The 27,090-nt window shown below is 44.6% G+C and overlaps 1 protein-coding gene across 1 annotated transcript in view; it reads left to right on the forward strand.

Moving 5' to 3' along the window:
* nhsa (Nance-Horan syndrome a (congenital cataracts and dental anomalies)) overlaps window positions 1-27,090 on the forward strand; it is a 50,811-nt gene that overhangs the window by 20,311 nt on the left and 3,410 nt on the right. The window contains exons 2-7 of the mRNA XM_072390026.1: window positions 18,266-18,418; window positions 18,836-18,963; window positions 19,682-19,744; window positions 21,393-21,585; window positions 23,464-23,595; window positions 24,003-26,843. Coding sequence (XP_072246127.1) covers window positions 18,266-18,418; window positions 18,836-18,963; window positions 19,682-19,744; window positions 21,393-21,585; window positions 23,464-23,595; window positions 24,003-26,843 — 3,510 coding nt within the window. The remainder of the gene's footprint in view (window positions 1-18,265; window positions 18,419-18,835; window positions 18,964-19,681; window positions 19,745-21,392; window positions 21,586-23,463; window positions 23,596-24,002; window positions 26,844-27,090) is intronic.

A 27,090-nucleotide genomic window follows, 5' to 3' on the forward strand; every position in this document is an offset into this window, starting at 1 on the left:
TTTCCCTGACTGGAAATGGACCAGTTTGTATAAAATAATCATCTGGGAAATGGCATGCGTCGACCCACTTCAACATAAACCAGTTGGAGGGTAAACCTTTCCCCCTGAGAGAGAATGCCTGCTGCTTTGTGCTCGCTGTTGTTGTTTATAAGACTTTCTGAAGGCATTCCAAGCGGAGCATCTTGAACGCTGTTGAAACTGAGAATATAGCAGTATAGTGACAGGACCTCTTTTTAGTCCAAGTTGGCCCTTTTGGCTGGGCTTGCTCTGCAGAAATCTTGTGGTTCGGCCGCTGTTGAGCTGCACAGGCTCTGCCCAGTCGGCATTTAATCCTGAGCTAAGGGATTCATTATAACGTAGCACGAGCTTTACGAGAATTCAGCTGTTAGTCAACAGAAGACTGTGTGGCTGAGAGATTTAAATTTGACGTTACCAAAGCGGTGGTTCACACATTTGGGTTAATGTGTGAACGGTACACAAAGCCACCATACTATTCCACCACAAAAAGAGCCAACAGACTTCCTTGCAGCTCAAGGATGATTCAGAGCAGAGCTTTAGAAGCTGGAAAGAGTAATGAAGAAATTCCACTCTCCCCGCTGATCTCTCCATATCTGCCTTTTGTAGATGCCCTCCTTCCCCTTTTATTGGCCCCCTATGCCGAGTTCACCCTAATGCCTGCGTTATGGGAAGGGACAGGCAGCACTCCTGGGAGCGTCCTCCAAGCCCCAGATCATGCAAAGGCGTGCTGTGAGTGGAGCGGGCTGGTGTGTTATCTATATAAGGTCAAAAAATCCTCAGATCATAGACAGGGAGAGAGAGTAGCTGATCGGCAGATAGAGGAAAATTAAACACAAACATGAGCTGTAAGAGCCACCTTTGATGCGCACAGCCACAGATCCTTTCTGTGCATGTGAGATCCACCATCGGCCGACTCACAGAGACGAATCCCTTTAAAAACCCTTCAACACACGGGGCAGCTTCCATTTTTCATAGCCCTTCACACACTGCTACAGACACTCATGCGTGCACTTTGAGTGCACACACAAAGAAGCATCCATTTACTCTTTATTGGTCCTTTTGAAATCTAGTTGTCCAATGAAATCAGGTTGACTCCTTACAACAACAACAGTCATCCCCATGGTGATACGTTCACTTATTAAGAACCCCCCCTCAGTTTACTAGATAACTCAATAGAGTTGTCACTTGCTCTGTTGCAGATCATCAGTTTTAACTGCAGCTGTTGCATGCGTTGAATAATTCATCGTCAGACACGCTGCTCTCTCTGTGCGTCTTGTTTAATTCATCAGCTCTCAGCTGATTGTGAGGCTCTAAATCAGCACTATAGAAATATTTCAACATAATGCCAGCTGACTACATGGGATTTTAAAAGGTGTCTCAGCTCCATTCAGCTCATTGTATCCCCTGTGCCAGACTCCAAACAGTAGAAAACAAAACAAGTTATTAGCTGGTGAACAAAGTGGAACGTTTAGCAACTACAACAAAAAAAGCCTTGTGTATAACAAATTGTATACATATGAGGGCTGTTTTCTCAACTGGTTCCATTTTCATCAACATTATTACAGCTACTTTATTTCCAGCAATGGCTTTACTTACATAACACCTAAAGTATGTAATCAGATCAACTAAAGGACTTAGATGCTGCAGGCCACTGACTGTTTGCATCGGGATGTGATCAGAGCTCTCTGCTCTCTGAAGGAAATAAGGAAACATATTTATCACACACACACAGATGTGTTTAGCTGAAGCTTAGCTCGTCAGAGCAGTGGAAAAAAAAAAAAAAAAGCCACAGAAACATCAAACTTCAAATGAAATACTACACTTATGGGAATAACTGCGACAAGAAACTCTACACGCTGTCTCTATGAAACACAAAGCAGCTGCTCAGATTGGGTTCACTGCTTCAGGAGGACCTGAATCTCTGGAGGCCTCCGGCTGACTTGTGATATTTAGGCAATGATGCCAGGGGCTATGTTAACAGGATACCCAGTTGTGTGCGCGTGTGAGAGAGAGAGAGAGCGTGATTGGGTGGTTTGAGTCCCCGGAAGGCAATCCAGTCTGCCAGCGTCACGTTTAGACACCTGAGGCGTCAGTGGAACCGAAGCGGCTGCCTCAGCAGCTTTGGGAAAGTGCCTACAGCTGTAACGTGTAACGTGTAGCAGAGTGTAGGGTGCTCAGTGACACCCGCTTCCTCTCTGATAAGATTTCTAAATATCATGACAGTCAGATGTGTGGCATTTATAGCTCTGCACCCTCCTCTGATACATATTAGATGTATTTACGGCGGCATGAAACTGACATGTGGCGCCCGATATGTTCCTCGCCAGTCGGCATAATATATCATTCACATTCTCACTGTAAAAATACTATTCCATCAGTCAGACAGAGTTATTCATAAACATACCGTGGTTTCAGGTTCCTTTCTAATCCTTTAAAGGGAATTATTTTCCCAAGCAAGTCAAATGACTCATCCACCGAAGTCTTTGGAATTTTGTTGGCAGTTATTTGTTTCTGTTAGAGGGAAAGTGATGACTATCAAACCAAGAAAATACTGATTGAATTCACAAAGTGCTATCAAAGCCCCTTCCTTGCCATGAAGACAGAATAATTAAAGACTTGCTCGAGTACCAAATGTTAGTCCAAAAAAAGTTCTCTGTCTTTCTGATGATTTAAGGATCAAAGGGTGGTGCCCGGTTTGGTTAAAAGTACTCTTGTAGGTTGTATGTTTTGAGGCATTTATTAAAAATTGTATTCCAGGAATCAGATAAAGGGGAACCCTAAAACATTTGATTTAATCTAATATTATTTTATCAAGCATGCATTCATGACATTTGTTTGCAAGATAAACCCAACACAGCTAGCATGGTCAGAGAATGGCTCACGGCACAGTAGCTAACGCTGTGGCACATGACCGCAGTTCCTTAAATGGCACCATGTGTGCAGTGTTTGAATCTGCCTGTTCTTTTATCATATTAGTGTATTATCAGCAGTGCTGGTATGCTGAAATGCAGAGGGTTAGGTTGACGCTCACCTCAATAAACAGACATCCTGTATGAATGCACACACACATACGCACTCCCGCCTCCCTGACTGACACACCCACATACAATACTATATGCTGCAAGAGTTGTTTGTTCAGCTGGAGCAGGAGATCCTCCTCTTCTTTCAGCGAGGAAGTTAAATTCCATAGTTCCACAGAAACCTCTCCCATGTCAGGGGCATCAATGGCGGCAGCGTACTGCAAACAGATGTTGTATTTTTCAGCCCTGATTTGCTCTCCTGGGTAGCGACCTTGGGAGCGATGCAGAGTAGATTTAAGGGCTTGTATGTTTTTATTACTTGCCTGCAGCTCCCACAGGTGCTTTTGGGGAAAGAGCCCAACTCGCTTGTTATGATTATGTCGCTACTCTTGGCCCCCAAAATGAGCTTGTTTGGCTTGTGTTTTTGGTCAAGCTGAGGCCCTGTGTAAAATGACAGGAAATATAAGGAAGACTTTCCACTGTGAGCCCTGACAGACACCAGAATCGGCCATAGCAGCTCAGTTTCACTCAGGGTCATTTGTTATCTTTAGTGCGGACGCTTTGTTTCACAGCTTGCTTTTAGTTTGGATTCCTGTGTTGTTACTGGAAAATCGTATAGCAAATCTCAGCATTTGCTCTGACTCCAAAGTTGTGAGCGTAACTGAAGTCAAAGCGGCAGTGTAGTAACTCAGGTTCAAATTTTCTCTCAGTCTTATCTTTATATTTTAGCCTCTGACACACTTGTCCTGCGGTATGCCTCTGACCGCCATCTGTTGAGAAAGGCCATCTGGTGGAATTTGGATTCCATTAGAAACAGCCTGACTGGATGAAGATAACTTTTCCTCTACCACCTCCGCTGTGCGCCGGTGGTCTCGAATACATGCAGCCACTCAGAAGCACACACTCAGAAAAAAAGAGTGCTCTAAAGTCTGATTTAAACAGAAATTAATCAATATTCTGAGTTTGTGCTGTTAATGACTCACTCAGCTAAAAATAAATGACTAAAATGATCACCAGGTAAATACAATTAAATGCTGCAATTATTAGATATCTTCAAGATTTGGACTTTGTTTCCAACATTGATTCGATATGCAATTTACCTTTCTACTTTTTCATGGCAGGTATGATCTGCTGACATACCGGAGCAGCATGAGCATGCAAGCCAGGGAGGAAGGGGGCTCAGTGCATTAGCGTATCAGTTGATCCCAGGTGAAACGGAAGCTACTGGGTGAAAAATGAGGCAGGTGTTGTTGGTGATCCTCAACTTTATCACTGTAGCTCTGCACAGTCAACCCACTGAGTGTCCACCTACTGTAGTTACTCCTGAAAGTTGTGCATATTCAGTCCTGTAACAGTTGCTGTTTAAGATCGTTACCATGGCCCTTTAAATCCACTGAGCATAAATCTGATTCTCTAAACTGGTGAGTAGCCAGTGGTACTGCTGAATTTTAGCTTCATTCTTCAGAGAATGAATCCAGTTTCTCTTGTGCTCATTATTCAACATATTCAGTAGATAGCCCAACTGTTTAACAGTCCAACACCACAATTCAGTAAAACACAGTTCTCATACTTTTAACAACTTTTAACAACTGTTATTATCTAACACATAAAACACGCTAACATGCACATTTCTGAATTTACCTTACACGGGCCTTAGTGAACAGAAATAGCACGGACACCTCAAGAATTGTATCATTTTTTCGGCAGTGCCAAATCTGCCATTGTATGCCTGCATGCACTTTTCTCCTGTGGTTCTTGTAGGTTTCTCCCTTAAGGAGAATTCTATCCAGTTTGACAGACTACTGCACACTACATACTCATGCTGTGTCTTTGTTTCCGCGGGAGATGTCTCCTTGCGTCAGAGGAAAAAGGAAAACAAAAATAAGAGCGACTTGTATTCTCAATGCCTCTGACTTGCGTAAAACTGTCACCACATACCCAGCAGAGTGTGTCATGGGTGCTGTGTCTTTGGGTGCACCCATCAATTTTACATCTTGACATAACAACGGGACCCATCATTACCAAAGTGCTGCTGCTGCAATTTAGTGGTGGGTACAACTCAGCGTAAGTCAGAGCGTACGAGATTAAAGAGACATACGGTTTGTCCTCAGAAAAGACATGAACAGCATGAGGGAATTATTAGAGAAAAGACAGAATAGCAAATCTAGAGGGCACTGCTGCTCTTTAGCGACTGCTTTTTAGCCAAAAAGAATATTTGTTCTTTCAGTCGGATGGCGCCTGTCCATTGTAGCATAATAACCAGCGACTTCTGTGATTTCAATGCTTCTTGGCATTCATCCCTTTGGCTTGCCATTCACAAAGCACTCACAAGAACAAACCCTCCAGGGGCAGCAGGCTATTCAAGAGTCAGGCCTGCTTTCTCTTCTTAGCATGCACCCAGGACCATTTCTTTATTTTTCTCAACAAACTCCCTCGGGATAAAGCCGCATTCACAGCGAGGCTGCCGACGCGTGAGCTCTGCCCCGTCAGAGGCCCACGTCTGGCATCTGTAAAGTTGTGTCAAAGAGAAACACCCCAGGGAGCACAAATGTCAAGATTAGAAGGAGGTGAAGAGGGTTGCTTTCCTGCTCGGGACAGTCTCACATGCTGGATGATAAGATTTTATCCGGGAAAAGCAAAGTACAGTTGTGCCTAACTTCTTTCTTCTCCACGTCCCCCCCGGACTTCCTACATTTTTCTGCTGATGATCAATAAGTAAGTACCAATAATAATAAAAAAAGTACATCTGGAACCAATTTGTTTGATTGACTTTGATTTCTACATTTGGTAGTTAATTTCCCCACTGCTGCTCATACACACATCTGCAGAGGACTCGTGGTTCACTGTGGCACCGTACTTGAGTTTCCTTCCCCCAGCTGATGCATGATGAACCGTGAAGGTACACCCTCACTTGAGCACATTTCTTGGTGCATATGTGCATATTTCCATGGAGATGCAAAGCTTGAAGTAATACAGACAGTGGCGTCCTTTTTGTAATTTGCTGGCATGAGTTCGTAGAAGGTGTCAGTGTGGTGCTAACAGCCCAGCTGTGAGTTTCACAGCTTATTCATTCCAGCTCATTAATGCTGTCTGCTGTGCTAACGAGTACACACACACCTCTCTGTTTCAATTCTACGCCCACACACTGGCACTCACACTGCAGGTCACAATTTTAGCATGACGATCTCCAGCAGTGTATGTTTGTATTTTTGTGGCAGTGTGCTTACTCAGATGAGCTAACAATAGATGTGTGCACGTGGTCTAACTCGGGCATGTCCAAGGAAAGAAGGCATGTGGTGATGGACACTGATTTATTCACGTCCCCGCTATATTCTCCATGTCAAACTTAATGTAAATCCTCCCAATAGCTGTTGATTGTCAGTTATCTGTCTTCTCCCTAAATCTTGCCAGTAGAACTCCTCATAAACAGCATGTGTTTTTGGGGCCAGTTGGGTGTGGTGCTGGAAGCCACCAGGAGCTGGTATGGTCTGATCCTTTCCATTGTTTCCACTGAAAGGGCCGCTGGGTTGGCTCCATCTTCCCTGCCAACTGTTGGTTTATGTTGAACCAGTCAGGCCTCCAGTTTATACTCCCTCTCAACTGAATCCCACCAGGCAGAGTTGGTGGAGGGATGTTTCAGCTCAGCTCGGTCCTGCCAACTCAGACTAATGCCACTCCCACCTAATGACTTTCCCACAGACATACACAGGTCACCCGCCTGTAAAGTTGACCTCAGCCTGTACACATTTGTCAGTTAAAGAAAGGTTTCCATCGCTGTCATCCGATTCAAATTCTTTCAAATCCTCCTCTTCTCCTTCCAAACCACACCTTCCCCAATGTCTGCGTTCAGGGCTGCTTTTTTTCCCTCCTCGTTGTATTTTTCTCCCTTCACAGTCTGTCTGCTCTGCTTATTGTGCTCCATGTGAGCGGTGAGTGATGCCAGTAAACTGGAGAAACCAGAGTCTGAGGCTCACCCAGCCCCAGTGTTTACACAGGAAACAGTGGAGAAAAACCCTCTGCGATTAAACCTCTCAGACACTTACATAAGAGTCTGCATATTCCTGTCTACCTTCAGTCAGGTTGCAAAGCGATTGTCCAAAGGTGTGAGGGTACAGACACCTGAACACACAGATGCACACGTGTTTCCATAACCTCTGCGGCTCTGTCTGTGACCCGAAACTGTAGTTCCATACACTCCTGTAACCCTCCAACCCCTCAGCTTTTTCACACACTGAATAACAAGTTGATGAATGACGTCTGAACAAAACATGCTCGAGCTTCCCTTTCTGAGCGCTGTTTTTTTGTTTAAAAGGCAGCAGTCATACAATACACGGCATTTCAGTCAGCATTACACAGACAAGCCTTGTAATGATGGTTTGCATCTTGTACTAGTACGAGTCCCACAGCACAATCCCATTTTACTCACCCCAACTGCTTAGCCACATCCCTTTGTTTTGTGTTTATGCCAAGTTCTGGGGCGTCCTAATTCTTTCTCTCAGGGCTGAAGTTAGTCACCTGGCTCTGCAAAGTGTTTGTCTGGGCCCATCTCAAGGGGTTTATGCAGAGATATAAAAAACATACATTTCCTCTAAACAGAGATTTTTCAGATGCACATTAAAAGTATGAGAAAATTCCAACACAATTCAATAAAGTAAATGCATTTTTTGTTCACAGCAATACAAGTTAGTCCAACGTATGCAGAATTCACTAATGCTACCCATGCTAACTAGCATGTGGCTAACTAAAACAATTTTTTGTTTTAGTTTAGATGAGGAACATGCTGTTCCACAGACTGATTCCCAGGTGTTGGAGGCTGTTGTGTCCTCAAATTTATCGGACTTCCTGTAGACCAAATTATGCCTTTAGCCCACTTAGCAGAGATCAAAATAGCACTTGTTTTGCTGCCTCTTTTTAGGTAATTCTTGTAACTTGGTTTCAAGTGGCAAAAGGTCCCACTCTTTTTGTAGACACTTAGAAGTTTTTTGTAATGATGGGTTCTGGTGCTGTGCTCATGTGTAAATTTAGCATCTAGTGTCAGAGTAAGATGTTGGACCACCATGTCCCCCTGAGCTTTGAGCTTTGCTGTAGGGCTAAGATGTTTAACTGAGATGCAGTGTTGTGATTGTAAAGGCCATAGCAGCTGATTCACTGGTACAAGTAATCTGCTGGAGGATTTTGTAAGTGACGAATAAGGGTTCCCTCCCTCTGTGGCAGTGCAGCGGTTCAGTGGTTAGCAACTTCACAGCTTGCTGGCTCGGTTTTTGAAATAAGATACATTCTCATGCCAGTGCCATCCTGATGGCCCTGTTTTGAAGTCACATAACATCCACAGTAAAGCGGCATTACGATGCAGACTTCACTGTAAGCGTGACACGCAGAGTTAAGCACGTTGAAAGACTGATCTCATTTGCTGTTCTTTTCCTGTTTTTCCTAGCTTTGTGCTGATGGAAAGGTAAATTCACTCCTGCGCTGCTCATCCTGTTTGGCCAGAGAGAAAAAACACCTTTGTTTCACCTTTCTAAATGCAGCCTCATTCCCGTAAGCCCTGAGGCTCATGTTGACAGAACTGACTGTGCGGAGGCCGCTCACATTACTTTTTCCCTTGTTCTAACTTCAGGGTTTTTCATTATCCTCTGCCTTGTGGTTAACTCTACCTTTATTTCCAGTAAAGCCAGGAACTCGTTCTTTTTTTTTTTTTAAATGGTCCTACCAAGAATTCCCGCCTTTCTTGAGGTGCCTGCAAGACGGGAGCGCAGACTGAACAAAAGCAGGAGGTCAAAGGGCACAGGTTTTCATTTGTGAGACTAATAGGCCAGGTGTACCTGGAGGATACGGAAAGCCTGAAAGCCTTTTCAGCAGGGCCCTGCTCAGACACTCCCCCTCCACCTCTGCTGAGGCTGGGCATAACAGTTTGCGAGTACTTCAAAGGTCTAGCGAAATCAGGGACTCGGGCCAAGCTCAGCGGGAGTGCCATTACTTCCGAATAGGAGTCAGCTGTGACCTCAAAGACCGTTAATGTGATATGAGAGGGTGTGCTGCAGTTTCTGTGTCAAATCAGGAGGGCAGAGCTGTAAAGTGAGATTCTTGCTGATTTAAGGGTTGAAAGAAATTTTAAGTGGACCTCAGTGTGAAGGCTTTGTATTTCTTTCCCTTTTTTTGTACTTTTTCCTATTTATGGTGCATAAACAGCGCTAAATAACTGCTTGACACTTATTTCTTGTCCCAGATTTGATTAAAGACCTCAAAATGAACACAGTCAGTGCAGTAGCTCTTTTGTTGGAACTAACTTAATGAATGTGTTATTCTTACATAAAATATATGCTAACTCAACCTCTAAGGCCAGCATTTACTGTCACAATAAGGAGGTTAAGTGGAGTGAATGGCCTATGAGCTGGTTATTTACTTGAGTGTTTAATGATGTCAGCTGACCTCTTGTCTATATGCAGACCTAATAATGAGGTGTGTAAAGGTCAGGAGGTAAAAGGTTGCTGAATGTGGGTCCTGGCCCCTGTTGACCCTGCTGAGTAAACACATAATGGACAGAAAAATGAAATAGCTGTTTCTGTGAGCTGGGAGCTGCTCTCAGAGTTTTTGTCATGCTGCCGTTTTCCTTTTTGTTGCTAAGAAGGCGTGAGTCAGTGATAATAAAACAAAAGGTGCGGTGGGTTTACTCAGAGGTGACTCTGAGACTTTGATCAGGGAGCTTTTAATTAGTGAATCTCATCATTGATTCACTCTGACCGATAAGTGTAAATCAGTGTAAATCATGGATTGCACCTCCATTCAAACATTATCTAGTATCTAGGTATAGATAGTTTATAACACAATAAAGTATAATTTGAAAATTCTGTTCAATGGTAGATCTGGGCTCAGATGTCAAACTGTAGCCAAAAGCAAAAAATGAATGGCTAGTGAAATGTATGTACACATGATTGTAAAAAGAAATGTGTACAGACTTGAACACGGACACTCTTTTTTAAATATAGCCCCAATATGGCCCCTGACTATGAAAAATCCTGGATTCATTACTGGCATTTTTGTTTTATTTTTTGAGTAAAACTGGTTTAAACTGCAGGTTGTTGTTAGCATATCTTCTTTAAAGTGCCATGATAACTCTAAATGAGCTAACTTTAAATAACTCTAAATGAACTAGTTCTGAATATAAACTTCAGCAAATACATTGTGCATGCATAGTGTGTGCATTCATGGTAGCACGTATGCTCTGTGTTGGTGCTCTGAAAACACAAGTCTATCTCCCACCTGACAGCCGTCTCAAACATGTGGAGCAATCTGTGGTGAAGGCTGCTCTTGCTTGCGTTGGTGCTGTTGTTGGTGCTTTAGCTTTGCATTGCTGCAGAAAAGACAGAAGTCAGAGTGGACAAAAAGCTTCTTTTGGGGGAATTGAACTTTCCCTAGTTTTCCCTAATTTTCTATCCTTCTCTCTCCTTCATGCAAACTTTCTTTGTCAAAAAAGTGTGTTACGACACTCTAACAACATAGCCTGCTCGATGCTGTGCAATATAACCTGCCGCACGCTCCCGTGAGCATTATGCAGACAGGAAGAGTTTTACAAGCGATATGTTTTAGAGAACATCAGACACTGAAACCATCATTTAACACGTCCACCTCCGCTACTCCCAAAAATCTGCTCTCCCTCTCAGAGTGAGAGATCTTCTCACTGGCATTATGCCTACCCTGCGATATGCACCACTCTGGGGGTTTCAAAATGGAAAGTATTTCAAAGCCGCCGCAGCCTGCGGACTTTGTAGTGGTAATATGAAGCAGCTGAGAAAACAGGCCTCAGTCACACACCGTACCGCCTCTGCAGCTCTGAGCTCTGGGCGCAGTTCAGGAGGATTTTCAGAACAGCAGCGTGGTCTCAGATATTATCCAAAATAATTCTTTGTCAATGTGCTTTAAACACTGTGTGTGTGTTTTAGAGATGGATAAACATTTGAAATTTTGCAGCTCTGTTGAGGGGTGTGTCACAAGAGGGAAGCTTTGAGGTTCAAGTCATAAGTGATGGCGGGTCTTAGATCTTTTTTTCCCGTTGATGAAATATCTTTTTTGTCTCTGCTCATTTGGAAGTGTTGATACAGTCTGAATATTTACAGTATGACATCTGTGTCATTATTTGCCATCAGCAGAACATTGTGTTTATTGTGAGGTATTGCATTTTTTCAGTGGAAACTGTGATATCTGATGGGATTTCCCCCACTTCTTCCACATCTCCACTCTTACTGTACCTCCCAGCACACGAGCAGGCAGCCACTTCTGTGGTCTAGGCACTGGTCCAAGATCTGAGCGTAAAGCAATGTCTCCTGAAGCACACGTGTGATTTCATTCCCCCACCAGACGAATTTTCATGTGTGGGCTTGCAGCGCTGCCAGCGCGTGCTTTCTGACCTCAAGTCAGGAAATACAAGTAGACTTTAGTGAGCTCCAATTAAACAAGGACAGTTGCTCACTCATTGTTTTTCCCGCACTGGTGATGTAATCCTTTCACATAAAAGTTTAACTGTATGAAAGAGTTAGTTCAACCAAATGTCATTCAGTTTTACCAGACAATGAATCGAATCAGCTGTCATCATGTGCCTTTTATTCATTTATTCAGACACGTAATTAACTATTGAGGGGCAGTAAAGCACTTCAGGAAGTCAACCAGCGGTGTGATTACAGCCGAACAGCCGGCTGCAGTGGTACCTGCAGGCTGCTGACAGCAGCTTCAAGCCAGGTGACACGAGAAAGAGCCTCCTTTAAAAGGTGTGGTAGGAAGAGGAAGAACAAGGAACTCTAAAATTAGTCTCAGCTTTGACTGGTCTGCACATGCTAAAAGTGGATGTGCTTGGTGGCAGTTTGCTGACGAAGTGACTTATCAGTAAATTATCAAGGGAATCAGTATTGTATCCTCTTTCCAGCTACAAATCCCATTTCCAGAGAAAATGCTATTTCAACTTAAATATATGATTTTTTTCATCCATTTCAATCTTTATTAAACAGACAAAAAGTACAAAAGATAGGATGGTAACGAAAACAAAACAGGCTATCTGTGTAAAGGACAAGCTGACATTGTGAAACGTGTTGCTCTAACCAACAACACTGTCGTCACTCAGCTGATCCTGAGATGCCTGCTTGATGTATATAAGCACACAATGATGCAGAGCTGAGCCCCCTCTGTCTGCCACGGAGCTGAGCCTCCTCTGTCTGCCACGGAGCTGAGCCTCCTCTGTCTGCCACGGAGCTGAGCCTCCTCTATCTGCCACGGAGCTGAGCCTCCTCTGTCTGCCACGGAGCTGAGCCTCCTCTATCTGCCATGGAGCTGAGCCTCCTCTGTCTGCCATGGAGCTGAGCCCCCTCTGTCTGCCACGGAGCTGAGCCTCCTCTGTCTGCCACGGAGCTGAGCCTCCTCTATCTGCCATGGAGCTGAGCCTCCTCTATCTGCCATGGAGCTGAGTCTCCTCTGTCTGCCACGGAGCTGAGCCTCCTCTGTCTGCCACGGAGCTGAGCCTCCTCTATCTGCCATGGAGCTGAGTCTCCTCTGTCTGCCACGGAGCTGAGCCTCCTCTGTCTGCCACGGAGCTGAGCCTCCTCTGTCTGCCACGGAGCTGAGCCTCCTCTGTCTGCCACGGAGCTGAGCCTCCTCTGTCTGCCATGGAGCTGAGCCTCCTCTGTCTGCCATGGAGCTGAGCCTCCTCTATCTGCCACGGAGCTGAGCCTCCTCTGTCTGCCACGGAGCTGAGCCTCCTCTGTCTGCCACGGAGCTGAGCCTCCTCTGTCTGCCACGGAGCTGAGCCTCCTCTGTCTGCCACGGAGCTGAGCCTCCTCTGTCTGCCATGGAGCTGAGCCTCCTCTGTCTGCCATGGAGCTGAGCCTCCTCTGTCTGCCACGGAGCTGAGCCTCCTCTATCTGCCATGGAGCTGAGCCTCCTCTGTCTGCCATGGAGCTGAGCCTCCTCTATCTGCCATGGAGCTGAGCCTCCTCTGTCTGCCATGGAGCTGAGCCTCCTCTATCTGCCACGGAGCTGAGTTTCCTCTATCTGCCACGGAGCTGAGCCTCCTCTATCTGCCATGGAGCTGAGCCTCCTCTGTCTGCCATGTGCGAATTACAAAATACGAACAGCAGCGGGTTGATGAAGATGTCTTCTTTTCACCAATAAGCCACAACCACAAAAGGGCTACAAAAAGTTTTCAAGGAATCAGGCAGGGCTTAAACTAACAATCAGGAGAAAAAAAAGAAAAATCCACAGGTTAAAGGGCCTCTTCATACTATTGCATCTCCATAAAGTCCGGGGGCTTTCAAAGAACACTTTGGAATCAGAGCAATGTCTATTCTGACATTTAGTCTTTGGTGTTGGTCATGCTCCACTGATCCTAGATCCTGCACTTCCCATAATGCATCTTTGTTAGAGCTTTCCTGCCAAGCTAAAACATTGAGTAAAATTGTTATTGAAATATGCTTTTCTGTTAGATATGGGTGGATATGATAAATACAACTAGCAGACAAACATTATAGATACATATATCTTGATGACACCCTTCCCCAGATTTAAGAACTTTTTTGTTCTGTCCCTTTAACTGATTTTTATCTTTATTCTATATTCCTGTCCAAAAGGGATCTAAAACATTCGCATCGTCAAATGATACAGACAAGCATATCTTTTGAATCACTTTATGATTATCATTCCAACGTGTCAGCAGCTCCCACCCGAACAAAGCTGTTGCAGTTGTTCCCCTCATGATTTCTCTCAGCAGATTATGGTAGCAGGCCTGCGGGCTGCTACCTCGCATCCTCGCTGAATGTAAACAATCTCGTGCCCCACCTGCTGCAGCGGGTCAGCAGCAGCAGCAACCATCAGCTGGCCAGATGAAGGCTCAGAGCGGATTACCGGGGAGACGGATGTTATTGTGTGTCTGCTGGCATCGGGACTCTGCTCTTTGTGCTTTACTGATCAGACCTCTGAGCGGACTTTCTCCGGCAGCCGACACTGCAACAGTGACATTATTTTCTGTGACGAGAGCAGCTTTTACTTTGCTTTTTTATTTTTGAATGTGGATAATTCTATCCGCAGTGTCATCTGTATCCTTTTCAGTTTTTTTCTTACTCGATTCAGGTAGGTTTGTACATTTGTAATGTCTGTGCAGCGTGAAGTGAAAAACATTGAGGTTTAGATGCTTACATTTTTCATTTCTATATGAAATGTGAGGGTCTGCTGCGTGTTTCGTTCTCCACCTCCTTCATTTTCCCTCACGCCATCAAAAAGACGGGATTTGTGTTGTTCAGAGCTTCAGATATCTCTTCAAACATTGAATCACAGCTCCAAACCTAACTCCTTGAATGTCATGATATTTCCAGAAAGGATGCTGATATCTGCATCCTCTGGCATTCCTCTACCTCCTCCATTGTGTGTTAAGCGGTCAGTGCTTTTTGCAGCAGTTTGGATTAACACTCCTCCTCTCCTGTAGCACACCATAAATAGATTAGTTGTAGCCCAAGTCAAGGCCTGGCCAGACCATCTGCACCCTGCGCTGGGTGAGGAAGGGGACATGGGGGAGGAGTGTGAACAGATGTTCCGGTGGAGCAGAAGGGCAGTGTGGCAGCAGAACTGAGGGAATATATCTGTAAAGATATGAGGGACACAGTGTTTTCTGTGGAGGTGACTGACGGAGAGATGCTGACTGCTTCAATGTGTCGCTCTGATGCTCCGAGTTAAAACCACACGGCACTGTCATGGTGCCTTCCAGTCACATCTGAAGGTACTATATAATTTCCTGGGTCTTTGATTGCACAGCGGGTACCTCCCATTTCTTTTTGCTCTGCAAGCACGACTGCAACCGCAGCAGTAACACAGACATGCCTGTACTTTGTTAGAAAATGTAAGAAATAAGCAGAGGAAAGCGTTTCTCTTTTCAACAGATGTTCGTTAATTGTTTTGCCTGGTTTGTTTAACCTGTGTAACAGAGTGTGAACAAAACCCGACTGCAGGAAACCAACGTCTGTTCAGTAGGAGCAGACACTGCCTTACCAAGTGTGCAGAGTTGACTGAGGACGGTGTAAGCTCACCTGTCTGCATGAGCATCTTTTCTTATCCGAGTATGGCCTCAGATTGGCTGTGTTTTCCCAGGCCACAGGAAAATTGTAGGTGTGTGAGAGTGTGAGTGTAGGTGCTGGGGGGGGGGGCTTGACTTGGCTCCTGTCTGGGCCAATCCCAAGTAAATTACAAGGCAGAAGCAGTCTGAGGACGTCACCCCTCCCATTCTCCCAGCCTGCAGGGCTGATAGCAGTGAGGTTATTGGGGGATAATCCTGCTGCAGATGAAGAAGAGGAGGAGGAGGAGAGGATTGATAGGATGGTGCACATAATGGAGTGTGTGATTTCAGCTCCACAGGAAAGTTCACAAAAGGTGTTTCATTTCAAAAGTAATGACAGGTGACAAACACAGAGAGTGCTCCTTGTCTTTAAAAAGCTGAGTCAAAATGAAAATTCAAAGAAGTGTCGGAATACTTTATCTTCTCACCTGAATCCATTTGGCTTATTTGAAGATCTCTCACCCTGGCTGTGAAAGAAAGAGAAAGCTGCAAGAGGTCGATGAGATGACAGAAGCCTGCTGTGTTTTCTTTGGCCTCGTTTGAAACAGCAGCTGACCACTAAACTGCCATTAAAGTCTTCCCCCATCTGGATATCTCCCATCAGAACAACCTCTCTGGAGGCCTGTCATGCATTCATGCATGCATTAACTAAAAGTCAGAGAGCAAGGTAAATGAGCTTCTTTAGAGCGGGCAAGATTAAAGCCAAGACAGTTGAATGGAGTCAGTGTGCCCCAGTTGTTGTTGCTGTTAAATGGGGTTTTAGTGTGATGGAGACACGGAGGGTGTCACGACAGGGCCAACAGTTCATATCTCAGCAGGGAGGAAGGGAGGGCAGGGTATGACAAACGCAGAGTGAGACTCCTTATCTCACTGCAGTTCTTAGCAGAAATGCATTGTGGTTTGTGTGTCACTTCTCCGCAACAAATGCAGATGGAGCCACAGGAATCTGTGTGTTACTGAATATTATGATCAGTGAAGAAATGATAAGAATCAGATGGTATGCAACACATTACAACCCACATAGCTTGCAAACTGAATTATTCAAGGAACATTTTGGTTTAGTACTTACTTGTGTTTGTTTGCAGAGTTAAGTTGATTAGCATTGCATTGATAAAGGGTGGAATCACAAAGAGCCTCTTTGAGCGTTTTTGAGTTATTCTGCGAAGTTTGAAAATATAGCCACCAGTGTTTGAGATTTTGTATAGCTCCTCTCTTTTTAGTGAAATCTGTGCACACATTTGTAAATGCTGTCAAGCCACTTTTGCGCTGATCAAAAACAGCACTAACGCCAGCTAACTTCTTGGGAATTGAGTACAATGGCACAATGTTCAATCAGCATTCAGTCCTGCACCAAATAGCTCAGCTCTACCGCTGATGGATATTTATGGAAATTCAACAACTGTGCGCACATGCTAATTTTCGGTGAAGGTGCTGCGCTCGAAGCTGCAGGAGTGGGCACAGCTCGCTGTCTCGTTACAGAAAAACAAATGTTTATCAACGGTAAGCCCTGAGATGGAGGCTGGAAACTGTGAACGACTGCTGCTGGAGACCAGAGCCAAGTTGGATCAGAAGCACTGCTCCACCAGAATAAATGTGCTGAGCAGGAGACGCAGTGCAGAGCGTTCCCAGCTCAGCAGGGCCACACCAGAGGGTTTTTAGGTGTTTTTTGTCAGGTTGTCTTTGAGCAGCAGACAGACCCACTGCATCTCCTGGGTGCTGCCTGTATTTCACCATGTTTCTTGGAGAAACCCTGCCAGAGAGTTGCTGGGGTAGTAGTGCAGTTAGAAATACACTCGACATATGCAGCAGTTGCTGAGCTTCAGTGGACCTCCCTGACCTTTGGTAGTCTGGAGCTGAGCTATCTCTTCCTTGACTGAAAGGGACTAAAGTTAGCTTGTAGCTGCACTACAAACCAAAGTCGAAGCGTGCGCAGCCAGAGCTGCCCCTCATCAGACATGGAGGTCAGACAGAGTGTGTTTCAGCAAAGCTCGCAGGTCAAGAACATGTCCTGATTTATCCACTAGGTAGGAGAAGACTGACAGATGTGCTTGTCTGCTAAAGCAAAGGCTCAGCAGTTAATCTTCATGACAGTCTTAAGGTTTCATTTCAGACATATAATATGCAATCTTACACCAACGATCTTACTATGCTGTTATTTTTTATTCACTCATGTCAGTTTCTAAAAGCTGCTTGTACGTTTGGTTTTAGAGAAATATGTGCTTGATAGAATCAAGTCTGACTTCAGTCGATTAAGAACAAAATTGGAAACTAAATATTTTTAGGTCATCTGATTGGGTACACAGCTCGTATATTGAATGTTCACATTGTTATTGTGAGTCGCTTCTCTGTGCATTTCAGGTGTTCAGCATTTCAAACATACAACAGCACAAAGACCAAACAGCCCCTCTCAAACCTCTCCCTTTCATCCAGCACCTTCATGCTTTTGGTGTAATTTGAGAGTCAAGCATTTCCCGCTCTGTAACCTGAGGAGTTGTGTGAGTGTTTGGTGGGGTGGGGGGGTTCAGTGTGATTAGTCCAGGTATTGGTCAACGTTTAGTGGATAAAAGTCACACTATCAGGTTACATTAAGACCTATTGTTTGGCTGTGGGGAATAGCATTGCATTAGTAAACAGGTCCCGCTAACACTGGGTCTGATTGTCTTGCTTTTCCTTCTCAGGCCTCAGCTATAATAAAGCAGCCTCACGTTACAGCCACAAAGAAAGGCTGATTTCATTTACTTTTGTCAGAAGTTGTGGGGTTATCCTTGACGATCTTAACCGGTGTGTCACCACAAAAATGTTTGCATAAAATGTGAAGCTATACTTACTTTACCAAGATAACAGAATCCTTAGATCTGGTGTGCTTTAACCTATTTATCAAAAATTAATTTAGAGTGATTGCACTAAACTGGCAACAAGCTATAAGCTATTGCATAGCATCTAAGTAGAGAAGAGCAGATTAAACGTAGCTGTAACAAGATATCTGAGTAATTAACAGCTGACACAGGTTGTTTAATAGACTTACAAAATACTTTATGGTGCATTTCAAATGCTGTAGTCAAATATTGATGACCACACCTGTGTGCCACCCTTTCTTTATTTTTCAACTTTTGCTGACCCTGTCCATATCTTTCTCTGACAGCCGTATCTAACCTGGATGTGGAGAGTAAGCTGACGGTACATTTCCAAGCTCCCTGGCACCAGCAGAGGAACGTTTTCCACCCCTCCACACGTCCAGCATGTGTAGAAGAGCTGCACAGGCAAGCCAGCTTCAGCCTGTGGGCCCTGGACCAAGGTGAGCCCCACTTCTCTGTCACTTCCAGTTGATACATCACTCATTTTTTCTCTTTCATTTAAAAGTCCTTAATTCAGCTTCTAGAAAAACACCACTGGTGTAGATGCATCCCAATATGAGGGGCTGGATCTTGGGATTCTTGTGTTGGTCTGCCCCCTCATGGACTTAATATGTAAATGCAGCCGAATTGAATCACATTCAATTCAATGAACTCCAGTTCACTCCTGCTCTGGAGTTCATTCATCTCTTTTAATCAAAACCAAAAGTTTTTTATCTTTGCCACAGAGATCAGAGTTCAAAATGAACTTTGAAATGTTTATAGTTTTTTTCCCCCCTCTTCATCACTTACTGTAAATGTGTGTTTTGGATACATATCATACAGTGTGTCATCAGTGTTTTACATGTTTTCTGCCCCAGATCACCAGAGGACCCCATCGGGCAGCAGAGATCGGAGGGTCACCATCTCAGCCTTGCCCCCGATGCCCATGTACCCCTCCCCCCCCGTCACCCCGAGGCAAGAAAAGAGGGGCACAAGTTCAACTACGGTGAGACCATTTTTTGCCTCGTTTGAACTGAAGAGCAGTAAAAGATCTTCTCCATGTTCCACTTATCAATGTGCAAATAAAAAGTTGATATACAGACTAAATGCTTAGCAACTGAAATGAAAACGTAACAGCTAATTATTCATGTAAATAAATAATCTCATATGTCCATTTATCAAATGTATGACTATATCCAGGGTGTTACACTGGAGCTGGCTTGAAGGGGAAAAAAGTGAAAAACAACACTTCTCCACATTTGAGCGAGCACAGACATGTCCCTCCCTTGTATTTTTGAAAATATTTATAATGCTCTAAACGTGCATGATGCAGAGATTTTTCATAAAGCTTTGAAGTGACAAAGTCATATTCCTCTCTCCCCGAGCAGCCGGAGAGGCATTTTAGAGATGCGGCCACACAGTTAGCACAAACACAGGTAAAGAGGAAAATGGGCTGTGTAATGTGTTTGTAATGTCTCTCATATTGTTGTAAGTATGGGGGATGAATGGTTTCCCATTTCACAGCCCTGATTCATATTCAGTTTTCATCAGTGCTGCATTAATTGTTCTCAGGGGTAATTCATTCAGCCTGCCCTGACCCACATTTCTATTACTCCCCCTGTTTATCCCTGTATTGCTGTCTCAGTGTGTTCATGCAGAATATCCCCATGTTCATTTCTGTCTTTTGTTTTTCTGTCTTGTTGTTTTTTTGCCCTGTAATTCAGTTCCAATTCACCCGCTCCTCCTCCCCCACCGAATGTTGCCACCTCTCTCCCTGGAGCAGAAAGGTACTGGTCCTCCCCTCCCTCCTGGCTCCTGAGTCTTCTCTATTTCTCTTTATTTCACCTGAGCTTGTCTGTTGTTTCTCCTCAAATTTACATAATGAAATTCTTCTGAAATGCATGCCTTCTCACAGTTTCTGTGGCGTCTTGCTCCGCCGAGCACGGGGCCAATGAAGGAGGTTTCATCCATATCGACATGTCACACGCTTTCAAGCTGTTGTAGGGGTTCATGCAAAGGGCCAGGCTTTGATTTGAAGTATGTGAGGAATGTAAGTGTGAGGGCCGCAGTCCCAGCCGCCCGGCAGGCTGGGTCTCTAATGACAGGGTTGACTTCTGGGATCTTGCGTCTGTGATTACCCATGATCCCTCTGTGCTGCGGTTTCCTCACTGCACAGCTGACAGCCTCATGTTTCTCCATTTGAGCTTCTTTTTCGCCAGATATATCATACTCGGTGCCCACTATGAGACAAGGACAAACAGCAAACAGTAAACTTTCGTCTGGCTCATCCTGCCTCTCAGACACTCCTAAAACCGACTTTCTGCTCTCTCAACAAATCAGCTGTAAATGGTCTCCCTTTGATTTTTTTTTTCGACTAGTTGGAAGAAGTTTCCAAGGAAACCAATTTCTTTTGTGGCTGGGGTTTTGTCAGGGTCTCATTGGTCTGCCGGGAACAGAGAGCACAAAGGCTGGAGAGCTAGCTTTAAATGGGGGTGGGAGGTTGTCGGGTTGTGGAGGTGGGAACCAGTTCAGCCAGAGAATCACTTCCAGTTTCACACGTGTCTCTCTGTTGGCAACTCAAGGTAAGATATTGATATCCTAAGTTTGTATTACAATGAGATTTAAGTGATAGATGCTCTTCAGTCTGTGTGGGCCCATGGAAAAAAGATTTGGAGTTTTTGGGGAAGTCTGGGAGGGGGGCGATGTGCAGTGATTAATACTGAAACTCAGAGGAATGCTGCCGTGAAGTATTTCCTCTCAAATCTTTCCAAAGCCTCACTATTATGCTCACAGAACTCACAGAGGTGCCACAGTTTTTCAAAGTATGAGTAAGAGTTTCCAAAGCAGCAAGTTGTGACTGTAAATGACAGTTTACACTGTTTGTCACATTCCTGCCCCGCGCTGTTGTTGTGACTGAAGGACACGTCTTCTTTTGCGATTGTTGTGATTTAGTGCACAGTGTGCATCAAGCTGTTCATTGGTCATGCGTTTGTGCTAGCTTGGACACTGTCAGGTTTAAACTCTCTTTCTTTTCTTTTCCTTTTCCTTTGCACGGAACTACGAGTTGATTCTTTTAATGTTTCTTGTGCTTTCCATTCTCCCTTGCTCTGACGCATGCTTTTTCTTCCATTACTTAATGAATTTGAAACTCAGCTGCTGGGAAGGGCATGTGTATTGATTTGCCTTTGTTAAGGCAGTAAACTGTTGGATTTGGATTAATAGGACACTAATCTCTACATCTAGTCTTCTGCTCTTTCCCAGACAAACACTTTAACAATAACAATGTAATCCTTGACTTCAGACACTGTACTCTATACATCCCTCTCTCTGAAGCTGAGTTTGGTCTCTTTTGTTTATTAAACTCTGGCGCACCAATTCTCATGTAACGCCATCTAACCGTAACAATCTAACCATGCAAATATCCATCTGTTGCAGGCTACGCCCTCTGACCCCGACACTGACGGGGTGGCTCTAGGTCACCGGTCTAAGTTTCCCATCCCTAACATCCCCTCCACCCTGGACAAGCAGACTAACTGGTCTAAAGCTCTGCCGCTGCCTACCCCAGAGGAGAGAATGAAAACCAATTCCCAAGTCGTCACCTCATGTGTCATCCCTATTAATGTGACTGGTAAATTTGAATCAATTCATGCTTTCAGGCTAAATCTATTTGTTATGACAGGGCAGAGCTGCTCTACCCTTCTTTTTCTCTTATAAACACATAGAATGACACATCGAGTGATGTAAGCCTTCTTGTTCAGTGTTTCATAAAACAACACAAAGTTTCAACCAGGTGATGTTAAGGTTAGCATGATGACTGAGACCATTTGCCTTTCCCAGTTGGAAGATGAAAATATGGCCAGCATCGCCTCTGATATGCAGTTTCAGAACATAATATGTTGTCTTTGTAATAATTTTATTATTTTTATTTCATTTTTTTATGTGTTGTTATTTACATTCGGTTTTTAGTAATTATTTTATATCTCAACAGTTTTTTAAAACAATATAATATATGCACCCAACATCCAATTAAACTAAAACTTTTTATATTCTTATGTATATAGCTATAGAATTATTTTTTTTAAGTTTTATGAATTAACTTTAAACAAACTGATAAGCTGACTTTGTCACTTTGAGGACTTTGAGGAAGTTAGCTTATTCCCTTTCCTTCAGTATTTATGCTAAGCTAAGTTACGCTAAATATCTTCTTATACTAGCTAAATGGTTAGCGCACAGATATGATATTAGTGTTCTTATTTAAGTCATGGCAGCCTAGTAGCATGTTTTTCCAATTATAAATCTGCCTACCATGACCCCATTGTTCAACAGCTTAAATATTATAGATAGTAAAGCTTTAAACAAGCTTGTAATCACTGTGCTTGACAAGCACTAGCTAGGACGGCTTTTTCTAGTCTTTGCTGGAGCTGTTAAGCTAGGCTGTCATTTTGGCTAGAGCGTCATACTTTCAGTAATGATATCAAAGTAGTCCCAATCATCTCATCTCCCAGCAATATTAGCAGATTTTCCAAGTTTCAAACCAACAGCGAAGGTTTGACATACAGAAACCATGAATATTGTCAGAAAGCTAACAGACAAAAAGGTGCACAATGTGCCATGAAATAGATATTCACTTCTTTTATTTTCACTCCTGTTTTTTGGTTGCTGTTTATTTCACTCTCATTAATACTGCAGTTTTTGCAGAAGTTTGCTTTTCCTGAAAAAAAATAGATTATTTAGGAAAAAAGCAGGAAACTCTGCATTTCAGCATAAAACCGTATCATTGTTAATAGACATTGATGCTGCCTCAGAGTGTCACTCTCAATGTGCAAGTCATCTTTGACACTTTGTGCCTGCAAATGCAAAGAGGCAAGATGCTGTGACACGAATGCCAATTAGTTCTGTTTCAAATGGCTGAAAAGGCCAGCTTGATGTTATTTACTCTCAGTCTCTCTGGCTCAAGAGGAGAGCTGTCTGCCAACAATCAGTTAAGTAAGAGACAGTTGAACATAAAAATGCACATTGTAAGCAAAGTCCTACAATTGCCATGGTGCTGAAAGCCCCAACTTGTTGTCACATGATAGTCATAATGTGACGTTGGAGCACCATGAGGATTAGGAGGTAAACTGAAGCAGAAGCCTTCCTCCCTCTTCTCTTGGTTTGTAAACCCAGAAACACGTTTTGTCATGTTTCTCATTTGACATGTTTCTGTTTACCATTTCTTTATGTTTATCATAAAAAATGTCGCAGCTTAGTCATTCCATTAAGCTGTAAATAACTCCACATTCTGAGTTCAAGCAGATACATTGTCTAGCTGTGGCTTTGAGCTCTCTCAGATCTCTAACAGCCTCTCCTAACTGCTATTTTTGTAGAGCACCTAATTTAGTTCAGCCAAGCATTTCTTTTGTATTTCGTGTTTTTTTGTTACTACACAACAACGTGAGAGTTAAAGAAGGAATCTCTGCAGTTGCCACCAAACAAAGATTCCTCACATGTCCTTTCTCCGTTGCAGGGGTTGGCTTTGACAGAGATGCTAGTGTGCGCTGCTCGCTTGTTCACTCGCAGTCTTTGCTTCAGAGGAGACGGAAGCTGAGGAGACGGAGGACTGTAGCCGGCGTTCCCAGACAGCTGCAGCAAGATTTAGGTATGCTGTTTAAACTCTTCCTGTCAGTCAGAAACACAGGATTTCTGTCATGGAAGTGCTGTTGGGTAACTTTTGTTTTTCACTTGAAAGACATTGTTTCAAACAGCATTTTTTTGCCATTATGTTTTAAAAACTAAAAGAACTTAAAAGTCATTGTAGAAACAATTTTCAGTCCTCTTTTGTTACATTTTGTTGCTTACTTTTTATAGAACTTATTTACTAAGAGTAAAACTTTTCTGATTTATTGTCAACCCTTAAGAAAAAAGATCTCTTAACTAACATTCAAACAAATTAGCTCAAGCCTCAGAAATGTTGTGTGAAGAGCTGATAAATGTTCACAGCCCAGTTTTCATGTGTAAATCGCGTTCTCTTTTGCTTATGGTGCTTGTGCTTCTTTCTGTCGTCAGACTCTGATGACTCTCCTGGCTCCAGAGAGCGGACAGTAATCGTTCACACCAGTCCAGATATCACTCCCTCCAGCGAGGAGCTGGCCAGGCATCTCAGCACCAGAGACTCAGGTTGCCAGACAGAAGAATTTTTGATCTCAGGAGCGCCGTCTCGGAGGAGGATCAGAATCCAAAGAGGCCAGGGAGTGTCCCTCTTACTATCCCACTCTGCAGGCAACATCTCCTCCCTGCCTGACAGCGCTGACGCCATGTTCACAGCCTCTGTGGGAGCTTGCCTGCGCTCACGCAGTCTGCCCAGAGATACCAGCCGGATGATGAACAATGGGCACAATGACAGCGACGATGAGGAGGACCTCTCCCCCTTTAACACTGAGGCCTTCCTGCCTGGACACAGAGAAATGATTCTGAAGGATGAAGAAGAGAGTACCGATCACCAGGCCATGTCTGAGCACCAGCTGGGGAGCCTGAAGTTCAAGCAGCTATCGGAGAGTCCGGAGTGCAGCTGGATGGAACGAACCAGATCCCAGCTGCCCAGGAAAGCCGACATGGGCAGCTGTGAGATCTCATCCAGTTCTGACACTTTCAGCAGCCCCGTCCACTCTGTCTCAGCCGCAGGGGTGCTGGGTGGTCAGATGGATCATAAAGAGGACCACCAGTCTTCTAGTGGGAACTGGAGTGGAAGCAGCTCCACCTGCCCCTCCCAGACGTCTGAGACGATCCCCCCTGCAGCCTCTCCCCCCCTGACGGGCTCCTCACACTGTGACTCTGAGCTCTCCTTAAATGCTGCCACTCACACTACAGACGACCAGACCAGCTTTACGCTGGACACCTACCAGGGCCTCAGGACCCAGCGAGCAGGCTCCTTCTCCTCTACAGCTATGGATATATTAGAGGAAGTAGGAGTCTGCACACCTGTCGAGGGGGAATGGGGTTATACCCATGCAGATCCATCTCGCTCCCAGGGCTTCAGCCCCGAGCCGAGCAGAGAGGCTGAGAGCAGCCTGGGCTGCCCCAGCTTCACCAGCATGGCCACCTGTGAGAGCAGCTTCTCTGACAAACCACCCTCAGAGAAAGCAGACACTGTCTCACACTACTCTGTAGACACTGAAGGTTACTACACCTCCATGCACTTTGACTGCGGTCTGAAAGGTAGCAGAAGCTTCACTTATAACTATGCACCCTCTGGTTCTGATTGTGGTCTGTCTGACTTTAGTGGTCACCTGACTCTGGGGAGACGCTGCCTCTCTTTAAGAAAACCAAAGGCGAAGCCGTCTCCACCAAAGAGGAGTTCTTCCTTAAGAAAAATATGCAGTGAGGGAAAGATTTCTGACAAGAAAGAACCAAAGATTACATGCGGGCAACAACTTCCTCCATCTTCCAAGGAGAGGAAGCTGCAGCTGGTTTTGTCTGGCTCGCAAGGTCACATAGAGAACTCTTCTCTAGTCCAAGAACCCTTTGTGGTTTGGGGGGTGAAGGGCTCAGCTGATCTACCTGATTTAGGTGTATCAAGCTCTACAGATGCACACTCGTTTAAGGATGAGGGCGTTGTACAGTCAGACTATGCAGATCTGTGGCTCCTGAATGATTTAAAATCCAGCGATCCCTACCGATCCTTATCAAACTCCAGCACAGCGACAGGTACGACTGTGATCGAATGCATCAAGTCACAGGAAGGCTCAGAGTCCCAGACATCCCAGTCTGGTTCCAGAGCCACCACCCCCTCACTCCCATCAGTGGAAGGGGAGTTTAAGCTGACATCCCCAGAGAAGTTGGCAGGCCTGGCCAGCCCATCCAGCGGCTACTCCAGTCAGTCAGAAACTCCCACCTCCTCATTTCCCTCCGCCTTCTTCCCTGGGCCAATGTCCCCAGCAAGTGGCAAGAGGAAGCCCAAAGTCCCAGAGAGGAAGTCCTCTCTGTCAACCCAGTGTCTGCAGTCACGGTCCTGCAGGGACGGAGCAACCTTGAAGAGAGATCTGGAACTGCCAATCATTCCTCCCTCCCACCTTGACTTAAGTGCCCTTCACAGTGTGAGCAATAAGGCCTCTGCTTACAGGACCCAGACAGAAAACAAACAAAATGCTGTGGTGACGGCTAAACCTGTAGCACCTCCCAACTCAGAGGTGTTCAACAGCCACACTCTGTCCATTACACCGTCAGTGCTGCACTCAGTCCAGCTTCGCTCCATCAATAAAGAGCACAAAGAAGGGCATGATGACAAAGCAGTTTCCAGACTCCAGTGTCCCACTGTGAACTTAGCCAGCATTCTCTGCAGTAGTACAACTTCAGAGCGCAAAAGTCCCCCACTACACAACTCACATCATCATCATCATCGTGAATCCACAAAAGAGCTGTGTGAATCAGTGTTTACCTCCAACAAAGAGCTTGGGAACCAGGCGAGTAAGCAGCAGGCAGGAGAGGCTCCTTTAGAGAGCATGACATCTGTCAGGCTGTACTTAGAGCCGTGTTTAGATCAGAAAGGTGCTGACGTCCCTGCAAGGTCCTCTGGTCATGAAGAAGAGCCGTGCAAAGAGTCAACGGAAACCTTTACCTGCATTGGAGATTCCAGCTCACATTTGGAGCCTTTACTGCCGCAACAACGTGAACTGACTGAAGAAGAAACATGTCTATCTCCTCCAGTTCTGCACAGTTCGCCCAAGAGGTCAAACAGTCTGGATGAAGCGCCTGCTGCTGACAGCCAGCTGGAGATGTCACAAGAGAGCTCAGTGAGCAACGAAGGCAGCAGTGAGGTGGAAAATGATTCATCAAGTGTTTCAGCCGAAAGTGCCTCACAGGACAGCAAAGAGGAGTCCACAGCGGAGGCAGATGATTACTCCAGTAAAGGTAGATTGTTAATGTCACTGATGTATCCTCCCAACCCTTGTTTCATTAAAATAATGACAATAATGCACTTTGTTCATTTCACTTTGTTTCAAAACACAAAGCACATGAGACGGAAACCGTTCCAATGAAAGTAAGAAAGCGACGGACCAAGAAGTACAGACTTACACAGGATAAAAAGAAAATGCATGTCATGCAGAGAACAATGGATGTGCTCTGATAAGATGAGCATAAGAGATAAGAGATGCAA

This window comes from Leuresthes tenuis, unplaced genomic scaffold, assembly GCF_036924035.1.
Source record: "Leuresthes tenuis unplaced genomic scaffold, fLeuTen1.0.hap1 SCAF_7, whole genome shotgun sequence".
Classification (NCBI taxonomy): Eukaryota; Metazoa; Chordata; class Actinopteri; order Atheriniformes; family Atherinopsidae; genus Leuresthes; species Leuresthes tenuis.